We start from the raw sequence: 12,491 nt of genomic DNA, 5'->3' as shown, positions 1-12,491 counted from the left end.
CTCATCGCCAACACTGATTTGATAATTTAGACATTGAATTATTGTATATTTACACTTGCAAATCCAGATGAATTACAATGGCGAGTCTAACAATAAGTCAACAAACATTGTAAAACGTACGTACAATCAGGATATAATAAGCCTAAACTAGTCTTCATGGCGAAAGCTTACGAGATTCGGGAGATATTTTGATTTAAGTTCCTTAACGTCATTTGCTGTCACCTCACATGACTCCATTGACAAAGACCTCAACTTGTGTAGTGTTTTCAGATGCTGCAGCCCATCACGCGTGATCCTCGAATTTGAAACATTCAAAGAAACCAAACTAGTAAGCCCTGAAAATAGAGGTGGAATTGCATGCATAATATCAGCACTAAAAATAGGACACTGATTACAGACCAAACAAGAACATGCTCATGATCATGTTTTTCTCAAAAAGAACAATGTACCAGAAATTAAGTGGAGTGCAGTGTCTGTGAGGTTGGAGTTTTGTGATAAGTTCAAGAACATAAGAGCTGAAAGATTTTTTATATTTTTCACACCATCATCGGTCAATCCTCCACCGCATATTTCCAGCGACTGCAAGCTCTTAAAGTCTGTTTTCCATATAAATTAAACAAAGTTAGTAAAGATATGATCCAAAATCCAAATAATTCAAGCGGGATACATTCAAAGTATAAAAATCACTCTGAGAAATTAAAACAGTTGTTACTTTTGAGGTAGTTTGTTCCAAAATCTGTGATTTGTACCCCAAACAAATCCAGGTCAGTAAGCCTGGACAAACCTGCATGAGCATGGATGATGGAGATTATTGGTAACAACAGAAAGAGAGATAAAAAGAAAAAGAAAATCATTGCATAGAAACGTACTTGCAAGGGTAGCGAGTCCATAATCAGTAACACGGCGAGCATCCAAATTGAGTGACTTGAGAGATGACAGTCCACACAATTCACTTAAACCACTATCACTAATCATTGTGAATGACACATTTAGTTTCTCCAGACTATACATTCCTATACCAACAAAATATAAAATGAATAAATAGAATATCACTATAAAAAAATGTTCACAGAATTCTAGTTTATGATATATAGCTCATGCGTATATAAATATATTATATGATCAATTCAGAAAATAAACATGGCTGCATATTAAACCTGATAAATGTTGAAGTCCACTGCTTCCAATTTCTGTATCAGAGAGTTCCAGACATTTTAATTGCTGATTGCCTAAAATATAAAAGCATTCAAATTATTGTAAATCCATTAAGCAAGGAGCGGATACGTGAATTTTCAATGACAAAACACATGCATGCAAAATAACCTAATAGATGCTTGGTGCATACTGCTTAGGCTTTTTGGATTTTCTTTCCTTTAGTTTGTGGCAAATTACCATCCAAAGCATATTTATGTAATAAATTCAAACATAAGTAATTAAGTACCTGCCAGGTGGACCAATCCATCATCATCAATTCTGCATGAATCAAGGTTCAAGCTCTTCAACTTTGTCAGTCCTGCTTGATAAAAAAGGTACATAAATTGGTATTCAATTCAAACCTAGCAAATATGATGTTACTGAGTACCGCTGTATCGGAAATGTTATGCATACGAAATTAATACTCAATGACTGCAAGCAAGAATACTAGATTATGGGTCAAATTCCGCAATATTTCAACAATCATCACCTTTCAAGTGTCCTAGACATGGATTTGTTATTTCATTAAATCCCAAGTTTAACACTTCCAAATTTTCCAGTCCTGACAAATATAAAGAAAACAAACAAAAGAAGCCAATAATACAAACTTAGTATTCACAACCAAAAAGTGAAACCCAATAAGTATATATTGAGTAGCTAGCTGTACAAGTGACAAGTCTACAACTTACGTGAAAACATTTCACATCCATTGTTAGTAAAATTGCATCTACTGATATTCAAGTTCGAGAGGGCTGGAAGCTCTGGCAGAAAACAATCGACCACAATATTAACTTGTTGCTTGAATGGTTCTTTAGTTAATCTTAAATCCAACAAAGAAAGTTCTCTAAAAAGTAACGTAAGTTGGTTCAACCTGAAACCTTCACTTTTTAAATGAATAAAAAGATACACCTAAAGCTCTTTGGCATAGATATTATCAAGATAAACTTATTCCTCCCCCCACAAAATAAATAAATAAATAAATAAATAAGGTCTGTGAAGTGATTCAACCTGCAAGAGTATCCAAGCATGCAGCTGTTACAAAGCAGCCTTCCAAATTTAACAGAGCAAGATTTTGTAGCCCTGAAATGAGGCAAAAAAAGAAGATGAGCATGAAATTATGAAATTCATTTCTCTTAAATTGTTAATCAGAAACACTCATACACAAGACATTTGGACGCCATTAACACAATATCAGTGCATTGTGGAAACAAATATAGTGGCTATATGTTGGAATAGTTCTACAATGCAATGCACAATACCTTTTAGAAAACGGATGCCAATATCTGTGACTTTACTAGAGGAAATCTCAAGACTTTTCAGGTTTGTAAGCTCTGCAGGTAAATTCAATGAAAAATCTGTGCTGTTACTCATCTCACCATGTATGCTTGTGCAGTGAATGTAATAATTAGAATATGAGTGACTTTGCCTCACATACGGAAGAATATGAAACCAACCTGATAGAGGTTTCATATCGACATCTATTATGCAATTACACCACTTCAGATTCAGAGATTCCAACTTGGTTAAACCTGAAAAGCATGGACCATATCCTTGAATTGTGATGAGCAAACAAAACTTTGAACTGTACAACATTATGGTGTGAAACTCATTAACTTAGCAACATTAACAATAAAAGATTGAACCTCAATTTTTCTCAATTAGAATAACAAAAATGCTATTTGCACATCAAAATCACGTACTAAAATCAACCACATGTATTTATGTATAAATACAAGTGTAGTTTAACTCATTTTTAATGTATATTTTGTATTCTAATGTATATTCTATCTTGGTAGCCAATTTTGGTATACACCTAGTATGGTTGTTATAATAACTCAAACAATTATGTTCATTTTTTTTCTTTCTTCCAATGACAAATGACTTGTACCAAAGAGTAAAATGATATTATCTCCTTCATGTTTTCCCAAAGTTGAATATATGAAACGACCTTGAAGATGAACAAGGCCTCCATGAATCCCAGGACATCTCTCCAAATTCAAGTTGACCAAGTTAACTAGACCAGAAAGGGCACTCATTCCTTCAGCAGAAATTGCATGGTTTCTTCCAAAACTCAAACTCGTCAAGTTTGTCAGGCCTGCAAGAGTTTTATTATTGTCAGATGTAAACCTTGAGGGCATAAGAAGATTCTTATCCTTTATATGCAGATCAATAAAATTCAGAGTCACATAGATTGTAAGAATAGCATACCACAGATATAGAGCAGCCCATGATCTGAAATTAGGTCACAGAGATTAAGATTTAGAGAAATGATATGTTTAATTACCTTGTTGCAGATAGCTGAGTCCATAGTCAGTGAGTTGAGAGGCTGATAGATCCAGATGAAGCAGAGATGAACCTTGTGATGAGACGATATCCATCCAAGAATCATCCACAACAACAGCATCATATTCTCCCAAGTAAATATCCTGTCAAACAATAACATGATCATCCACAAGTACGCAGTACACACAATTGTTGAGCTAATAATAGCTAATACCTGGAGGGCGCAATGTCGAAAAGCTTGGAGGGAAGGGCGCGTGAGACGACGAGAGAAAAGTAGGTTGTTGAAAATTTGCTGAGTTAAATCCGGTGGGAGTTCAGAAAAGGTATGATATTGAAGTATGTCCTGTACAGGAAGGAAAGAATGAGTTAGTGATCACCAAAGAGAAACAAAACGATAATGGTGGAAGGTGGAAGGTGGAGGAGCACCTGGGTGGCTGCGTGGATGCACAAATTGAGAAGTGATGGACAGTGTTGGCCCTTTTGTGGATAAGAAGCCCAAGATTTGAACAATTTGGAGCTGCAAAGACGCTTGTGTGCATCTTCTCTACCAGAAACCACCATCGGATTCTGATTCTGATTCTGATTCTTAGCAGTTGACAGTTATGAGAAAGAATGGGGTCGAGTTTGGTATTATGGAAAAGGAGTTACCAAGTTGGAAGGGGATGGGAATGTGAATGGGACCCACGACATCAACATGAACACTTGACATCTCAATTCAAAATAAGTAGTAACTTGTAACGGAATGCATTCATGAATAAGAAAAATATCAGTGACAGTGACAGGAGCCAGTTAAAGTTACGTATTTATCTTCCTTATTATTATTTTATGAAAAAGTCTAGGAACCGGCAACTTTTGTGTTTTGTGACGAACACCTAATAAAAAAAATGAGTAATTTCTTATCGTTAGATGTAATTCTATACCATTAAAAATATTATTGATAGTCAATTGATAATTATAAAACAAAAAAAGTTACTATCTCTAACACTTCTCTTATATGTTTCTGTTATTAATATACGTGATTCTTTTATAGAAAAATATAGGTAACCAATAATATTTTTGAACAATATATGAACAATGTGAATTAATAAGATTAAAAGAGTAAATTAATCTTAAATTTAATTAGTAGTATTAAATTAGGATGTAATGTATTTTTATTTAATTAGTAGTTATTCATGTTGTTCAAAATGATCATTGTTTACCTAGCATTCTCCTTTTTTTTTATTAATATACGTGATTTTTCGTTAACGCAAAACTGTCAAAAGTCAAATGGGCCAATTTATTTTGGGCCCAACAGCCAAGCCTTCAAGCAGTGCCAAAAGCCCAAAAGTATGGCGGCAAAAAAAAAAAAAACTATGGCGGTTTGTTACGCATTTTCCCTGTTTCAGCAGTTGGTGCCTTGCAGTTCCACTACTCTCTTCTCGAATTGAGTAGTAAAGTTCGTATTTGGTATCGAAGATGATGGAAGAAGATGATGATTACGTGGAGTACGTGCCGGTGGCGAAGCGCAGGGCCATGCAAGCACAGAACATCCTTCAACAAAAAGGGAAGTACTTTGTTTCTTCTTCCTCCTCCTCCTTCGTTGGCGATGATGCGAGCGAAGCGAAACCGAGCCTTCTGGTTAAGGCTTCGCAGCTGAAAAAGGAACAGCCGGAGATCAGTGCTACGGAGCAGATTCTTCAACAAGAGCAGGAGATGCTCGACAATTTGCCTGACAGAAAAACCCTTTTGTCCGTTCGTGAATTGGCGAAGGGAATCACTTACTCTGAGCCTCTGCCAACTGGGTGGAAACCACCTCTGCGCCTGAGAACCATGCCCAAAAGGGAAACTGATTTGATCCGGAAACAGTGGCATATCATTGTTGACGGTGAAGATGTCCCTTGCCCTGTTAAGAATTTCAAGGACATGAGGTTCCCTGATCCCATCTTAAACAAGCTCAGAGCAAAAGGGATACTTCAACCGACTCCAATTCAGGTGCAGGGCCTTCCTGTCATTCTATCAGGAAGGGATATGATTGGCATTGCTTTCACCGGCTCTGGCAAGACTCTTGTCTTTGTGCTTCCAATGATCATGCTGGCATTGCAGGAGGAGATTATGATGCCCGTTGTTCCCGGAGAAGGCCCTTTTGGATTGGTTGTTTGCCCATCTAGGGAACTTGCAAGGCAGACTTATGAAGTGGTTGAGCAGTTCTTGCAGCCTTTGAGGGAAGCCGGTTATCCGGAGCTGAGGCCGTTGCTTTGTATTGGTGGGATGGACATGAGATCACAGGTGGATGTTGTGAAGAAGGGTGTTCATATTGTTGTTGCCACTCCTGGAAGATTGAAGGATTTGCTGGCAAAGAAGAAGATGAATCTTGACAGTTGTAGGTACTTGACACTGGATGAGGCTGATAGGTTGGTGGATTTGGGGTTTGAGGATGACATTAGAGAAGTCTTTGATCACTTCAAAGCTCAGAGGCAGACCCTTCTGTTCTCTGCCACCATGCCAACCAAAATCCAGAACTTCTCAAGAAGCGCTTTGGTGAAGCCAGTTATAGTGAATGTGGGAAGGGCAGGGGCTGCAAATCTTGATGTGATTCAGGAGGTAGAGTATGTCAAGCAAGAGGCCAAAATAGTGTATCTCCTTGAGTGCCTCCAGAAAACCCCACCACCTGTTTTGGTGTTCTGCGAAAACAAGGCTGATGTGGATGACATTCATGAATATCTTCTAATGAAAGGAGTGGAGGCAGTCGCGGTTCATGGAGGCAAGGATCAAGAAGAGCGAGAGTATGCCATTGCGGCCTTTAAGTCTGGAAAGAAAGATGTGTTGGTTGCAACTGATATCGCGTCGAAGGGTCTGGATTTTCCTGATATTCAGCATGTCATCAATTATGACATGCCGGCTGAAATCGAGAATTATGTGCATAGAATTGGAAGGACTGGAAGATGTGGCAAGACTGGCATAGCAACCACTTTCATAAACAAGAACCAAAGTGAGACAACACTGCTTGATCTGAAACACCTCCTGCAAGAAGCTAAGCAGAGGATTCCTCCAGTTTTGGCAGATTTGATTGATCCCACAGAAGAAAATGATGAGATTACTGGCAAAACTGGTGTCAAGGGATGTGCATATTGTGGCGGTCTTGGTCATCGCATCCGTGATTGTCCTAAATTTGAGCATCAGAAGAGCATGGCGATTGCTAATACTAGGAAGGATTATTTTGGATCTGGTGGTTACAGGGGAGAAATTTGAAGGGTGTTACAATTCTACAGCTAGTTTTTAAACTTTAGTAAGTAGGATATAGTTTATAGCTTCTGTTTGATTCTATGAATCAATAGTTGTGGATTTTGATCCGTTTATGTAATCTAGGATGATCCGAACGTACACAAACATATTCAGTTAAGTCGTTGAGGGAACTGTTAGTGTATGCATTTCCAGATCGTGTATGCCATAAGCCCATAACAGAAGACTTGCTCATGTAACTATCGAAAAAGTAAACAAGTTTTGTTTTGATTCTGGAATGGCTCACAATGTCTTAAATCAACTTCTTAATCAATCAGCTTCACTTCTTCACCTTATAGCCTGCTACGTTCAATCATTAAGGAGCTTGAAATTAATCTCTTGTTCACTAATCACTTGCTTTGTTCGGATTCCACATGTACTAGCAACTTAGGATGGTAATTAGACATTAGAGTAGCATACTAGCATTATGGTGTGCAAGTACAAGAAATGGTGCTGAATGGTGTGCAGACTTTGACTATGATTTCAAACCATAGCTTATTATGAATAAATATTTTTATGCCAATCCCTTTTTTGAATTAGAGTGGTTTTATTTATGCATGTTTGTAAGAGGTGCACTTCATCTTGCATGGTTATGTTTAGAATCTTTAAGAATCAAAATTCTCCATGTAACAGTTTTTCCATTTCACTTTAAGATAGTACTAGAAGATCAAAATAAATTGTGCAAGTCATAACATTCAAAGCTCAAACATGTTGAAGTGAAAATTTGTTTACTTGGTTAGGGTGCGATTTGCTTCGATTTTGGTCTGATTTTGCTTTGGTTTTCACCTGTTTCTTTTTGCTCAAGGAACTTTTAAGGCCCAGTTTATCTGACCAAAATAAGGCCCTAATTGGAAGATGAGATACACTATACTTTTACATTGTGATTTGTGACCAAGAAAATAAAAATAAAATGAAATAAGAAGATTTTCATTGTCACATCATATACTAAATTCAGTGAACTGAAGAATATATAATTACCCGGACGAAAAAAAATAAAAGAATATGTAATTACATACTACTTACTACGGGTTTAGGTTTATCCAATTCAGGGCTTCACCTTAGACTTAAGAGAGAGATGCCTTGTATTCTCGTTTATGAGAGTTTTAAATATGAGTCATACACACACAAATCAGCACAAAAGTATATATTTTTATTGTCGACTTATCCTTAAAGGATAATCTTTCATTTGTTTAAAAGTCCTCTATAAAACCCAGACACCTAACACTTGTCCATCATATCCATTCAAAGCATATGCAACACAAAAAATACACAAGAAACCAGTTCATCAAATTGGTCACAATTGTTTATATTGGATCAGATTCTGGTACGGTTAAAGCCACTTTAATTTGCTGGGTTGTCTGGCAATAACAAATTATTTTATTGAATTAAAAGACTTACAGTCACAACTACTTCACGTTTCCCTGATTTAGTTACCTTCTCTTATTTAATTTGCTGGCCATCATGATGCTCCCCACGTACGCCTCTCAACATTAATTTTTTTTTTCCCATAGAAGATAGATCATAAATCACACTATTATGTGCACTTTTTTTTCAAAATAATAATCACTGCAAATATATATGTTGCTGCCTCAATTTACTGAGTATTGTTGTCATAAGGTTTCATGTCAAAGTATATCCATCTATCTATTTAGATATATTAAATCAGAACTCGAAATAATTTTTTAATACATTTTTAATCTTTTATTTTTTTTAGTATTATGCACCATCAACATAAATAGATAATTAGCATAATTTATTTATTATTTAATTGATTAAATTATTTTTTAATTTTAATTAAATTACTTTTACATTTTTTGTTTTTATTTTCATGTATCTCATTATTATAGTTTAGAATTTTTTTTATTTTTTTCACTCATGATATTTTTTTAATTATTTTATATTTTTATATTTTTTTATTCTTTATTTTTATATAAGATACTATATGCTGCTTATTATTTTTTGTGTGTGATGGAGAGATGTCTATCACAAAATAATATGAGAAAAAAAGTGTTTTACGTTGCTGTAGGTTACACAAATGATCTCTCCAATTTCTTTGTATTGTTTTGTTCATAAATTAGACGGCCTGATTTGTGTTTTTGAAAATTAAAAAAATTTTAATATTAAAATTAGACTGTCCAATTTTCGTTTTCAAAAATAAAAAAATTTAAAAGTATAAATCGGATCCTTCAATTTGTAATTTATTTTTTTTCAAACAAATCGGACCGTTCAATTTGAATAATATCATTAAAAAAACGCCATATATAAAAAAACAACTAATCTTCCAATAACAACGTATTATACATATATTTAATCAATATAAAAAAATTAACTACTATATGCCTTTAATATTAATATTATTTCTCTCCATTAAGTATAAACATAATTCATCTTTTTTATATTCACTCTTTCTTTATGATTACCTTATAGAATTATAACTTAGATTCTTATTCATTTTTTTTCTCACTCTTATAGTATTTTTTTTTTCTTTAAGTTACTCTGTACTTTTTATATTCTTATTCTTTACTTTTATATAAGATATATACTATATGATTTCAATGTTATTGTTATTTCTCTTTAATAGATATAAATTGAGTAATAAAACATAATTCATCATTTTCTTTCATACTTACTCATTCTTATGCTTATTATATAAATCAACATTCACTTCACACATTTTTTTATCTCATCTATCTTTTCACAAAATTTCATACTTCTTATTTTTTCTCATTGTTATTAATATTTTGCATAAATATTTAAAAAATTTGGTTAATGACTACAATTTTTTTTAATTTCTAAACATATGTATTAGATAATAAATTTCTAGAAAGGTTACTCTCCACAGAAACACAAAAGTCAAGACAGCTTATTCTCATATTCTTAGTTTTCTTTCTTCGATTGCATCACTAAATTTATGGAAGCATATGCTCTTGGATATTGGTGCCTTATCCTCTTCCGTGCGTAAAATGAAGTTGATTAGTGAAATCAAAAGTCTAATTCTGATTTTTTTTTCCATCCCTTTTTGTGGGGCAAAGTGATGCATGATGCTAGCTAGGATAGTTCTTCTCAAAGTAAACTCATGGTGGTTGTAACCATGGAATCTTAAAAGGGTGCCGCGGAATTAATCACGTTGAAAATACTGTCTCCTCCTTCATTATTATTAGAGCTTATTATCTAGCTTCTAGATCATTTGCCTCTCAAAAACTGGCCTATAAACTACAGATAGCTCAAGTTTGCAATGAGAAAACAAATTAAAGAAACACATTATATAATTGATGAAGATAAATAGATTAACTTATATAAGTTCATAAAGTATGTTATCTTGATTCATATAAAATTAAATCTAGAGATGGATATGAAGAGGTGGATAAGGTGAATCTAATGTGGGAAGAGGTAATATAAATGAAATTGTGTCAAGGTCCCTGTTAAATAAGGGGATTGTTAAATAAACAATAACCATCTTAAATAATATGAACAACCACTAATCAAATAAAAATATATTATATTTTAAATTATTCATCTAAATCTTAATATTAAAATAACCATCCGTACAGTTAGTAAAATGAACATACGATATATCTATTATTCATATTGTTTAGTATTTTCATTGTCTACCCGTACTTTTCTGTCAAATAATCTCTCTTACCTTGTGAATGCATGATGTTGGCCTATATGGGCACACAATAGAAAGCATGTCAGAAATAAAATAAAGGAGAAGCAATTAGAAAAGAAAAGAAGGGTAAAGCAAATGAAGTGCAAAGAATAGAAGCAAAACAAAAAAGAAAGGCCTGAGACTGAGACAAGTACTATTTTTTTTTTTCCCCTGAATGTCAAAGTGCAATCCCTCACGCAAACTCAGAAAAGAGACAAAAGCTGCAACCAAATTTAACAAGCCACTGCAATGGCAATGGCAATAGCAATGGGCATGCATTGAAATATTTATTTTTATCATTATAAAAATATGATACTATTTTTGTTTATAAAAAAAAAGAGAGAATCAGAATCACATAAGTGAAGCCATAAGCTAAGGACCTAAGGTGGTATCTGAGACAGTGACCTAACTATGCGAGTGTTGCATTGCAAAATAGTGGTGGTTCCTTTCTGCTAGGTTCTTCAGTGATCCCCCTCTGGCCCCTACCTGGTGATTATTCAAAAATTCAGAGTGCTGGACCACGAATCCATTCATCCTCAGTCTCACTTATTCTTGTTTTCATTGCTTCCAGTAAAAAGTAAATATAAGTAGTGAAATCTCTTTTTGTCATTACTTCATTATTGCTAGCTATCCTATTAGCTTAGCTACCACACTTACTACTACTTAACAAATAAATAGTAAAGCATATTCTGTTATTGCTGTGAAATTGAGTAATGCTGGTCCAGTCACCAGGAAGTTGTGAAGTTAGCATTAGCAGCATCACTTTTCGTTTTTACAAAGCAGCAGTAGCACTGTCACATTATTATTATTATTAATATTATATATATGCAGCCAAAATTCAGCGTTTCAGTTTGCACTCCATGTGCAGTGCCCTCTGAACACAGTTATGATTACGATCGATTAAAAAAAGTCAAAAGTGTCACCCAGACTTGTCTGCCTGCCCTCATTATTATTAATTAAACATTAAATAACAGGAAATGGAACAGTAAATCAGAAATTATGAAATTGAACTACATTATTAAAGAAAGGCATATCATATAGTAGTAGTAATTAATTGTTGAATCTTTCTTTAGAGTGTCCCCTCTATTATTAAGATATTATTTTATAGCGAGCGTACTCTTAACTTACTCTTGGTTTATATATTGGTAACAACTTTGTAACTATAGATAAAAACAATATGAATAATAAAAATAATATTTTTTTAAATAATTCTTCGTTTCTTTTCTAAACTCTTTGTACCATGCTAACATCCTCCTTGCTCGCTAGTCACCCTTAAATATAACATAACATACACACGACACACGACACACGACGTTTCATTCCTCATCAATTAGAAAGAGAGAGAGAGAAGCATGCATATACATAGAGGAAGCTCGTCCTACAGTTGGGATGCAGCAAGAATAGGGAACACGACGTTCGTGCAAGCAGATCCATCAAACTTCAGGGAAGTGGTGCAGAAACTCACCGGAGCACCGAAGAAGAAAGCAGCAGCAGCAAGCTTCAAGCTACAGGAGAGGCGCCACGCCTACGCCGCCAAGAAGCTAGAGCTCACCATAGGCGGCCTCTCAGAAAGGCCACCTTTCTTCACCGACGCCACTACTCCATCATCATCATCCGTATCGTCGGCGTCCCCCGTGTCTCCTCTGCAAATGGAAATGGAAGAGAGAGTCATAGCTCACAAAGGCTTCTACTTACTGCCTTCTCCTTCTTCTTCTCATCATTATCGTCACACCACTCCTCAGTTACTCTCCCTCTTTCCTTTGCATAATAACCAAACCAATTCTCACTAAACTAAACCACCTTTCTTGATTTATTTAATTAATAATCTCTCCTAACTCTCTACTCTCTCTACACTTAATTTATCTTGCTTGTTAAATATTTCAGTTTCATTCTTCCATATTTACAATTTGCACGTTAATCATACTTCCGCGAAGCCAACGATATTTGTCAAGATAGAGAAAAAGAAAATCATTCAAAATTTATAAGTTTTATAAAGGCCAATCTAAATGGCAGTGAGGAACAAAGAAGGTGCAATGTAAAACTCTTTTGCGTGATAATTATCGAAAATGCTCCTTATAAAATCTAAAATGCCAAGATTTTGTTTGAG

General features: G+C 34.6%; 3 protein-coding genes across 4 annotated transcripts; 2 read left to right on the top strand and 1 right to left on the bottom strand.

Annotated features, from left to right (window-relative positions):
* Nucleotides 1-17: 17 nt before the first annotated feature.
* LOC107459573 (uncharacterized) lies at nt 18-4,185 on the bottom strand. Of its 2 annotated transcripts, XM_016077805.3 has the most exons (15): nt 3,904-4,184; nt 3,692-3,820; nt 3,479-3,620; nt 3,143-3,289; nt 2,649-2,723; nt 2,454-2,525; nt 2,203-2,274; nt 1,884-1,955; nt 1,685-1,756; nt 1,442-1,513; nt 1,158-1,229; nt 870-1,013; nt 713-784; nt 450-596; nt 18-335 (listed from the first exon to the last, which is right to left on the bottom strand). In XM_016077805.3, exons 1-15 carry the CDS (start codon nt 4,036-4,038, stop codon nt 148-150), a joined length of 1,611 nt encoding a protein of 536 aa, XP_015933291.1. In that variant the 5' UTR covers nt 4,039-4,184; the 3' UTR covers nt 18-147. The 2 variants fall into 2 exon arrangements, with proteins under 2 accessions (XP_015933291.1, XP_052107702.1); XM_052251742.1 differs by lacking the exons at nt 1,685-1,756; nt 1,884-1,955 and having other exon boundaries at nt 3,904-4,185.
* Nucleotides 4,186-4,879: 694 nt separating this feature from the next.
* LOC107459572 (DEAD-box ATP-dependent RNA helicase 35) lies at nt 4,880-6,979 on the top strand. Its single transcript, XM_016077804.3, has one exon. It carries the CDS (start codon nt 4,933-4,935, stop codon nt 6,703-6,705), a length of 1,773 nt encoding a protein of 590 aa, XP_015933290.1. The 5' UTR covers nt 4,880-4,932; the 3' UTR covers nt 6,706-6,979.
* A 4,721-nt stretch (nt 6,980-11,700) lies between these two features.
* On the top strand, nt 11,701-12,264 carry LOC107459574 (VQ motif-containing protein 11). Its single transcript, XM_016077807.3, has one exon. The coding sequence runs from the start codon at nt 11,737-11,739 to the stop codon at nt 12,172-12,174; it is 438 nt and encodes a 145-aa protein (XP_015933293.1). The 5' UTR covers nt 11,701-11,736; the 3' UTR covers nt 12,175-12,264.
* The last annotated feature ends 227 nt before the right edge of the window (nt 12,265-12,491 follow it).

This window comes from Arachis duranensis, chromosome 7, assembly GCF_000817695.3.
Source record: "Arachis duranensis cultivar V14167 chromosome 7, aradu.V14167.gnm2.J7QH, whole genome shotgun sequence".
NCBI classification, from domain to species: domain Eukaryota; kingdom Viridiplantae; phylum Streptophyta; class Magnoliopsida; order Fabales; family Fabaceae; genus Arachis; species Arachis duranensis.
This window is presented reverse-complemented; position numbering and strand designations above follow the sequence as displayed.

Bases quoted from the DNA above. Each gene is read 5' to 3' on its own strand.
- LOC107459573 (XM_016077805.3), bottom strand. From the start codon at position 4,038: ATGGTGGTTTCTGGTAGAGAAGATGCACACAAGCGTCTTTGCAGCTCC. The intron at 3,821-3,903 runs GTGCTCCTCCAC...CTTCCTGTACAG, and splicing joins GCATCCACGCAGCCACCCAG to GACATACTTCAATATCATAC. The intron at 2,724-3,142 runs GTCGTTTCATAT...CATGCTTTTCAG, and splicing joins AGGCCTTGTTCATCTTCAAG to GTTTAACCAAGTTGGAATCT.
- LOC107459572 (XM_016077804.3), top strand. From the start codon at position 4,933: ATGATGGAAGAAGATGATGATTACGTGGAGTACGTGCCGGTGGCGAAG.
- LOC107459574 (XM_016077807.3), top strand. From the start codon at position 11,737: ATGCATATACATAGAGGAAGCTCGTCCTACAGTTGGGATGCAGCAAGA.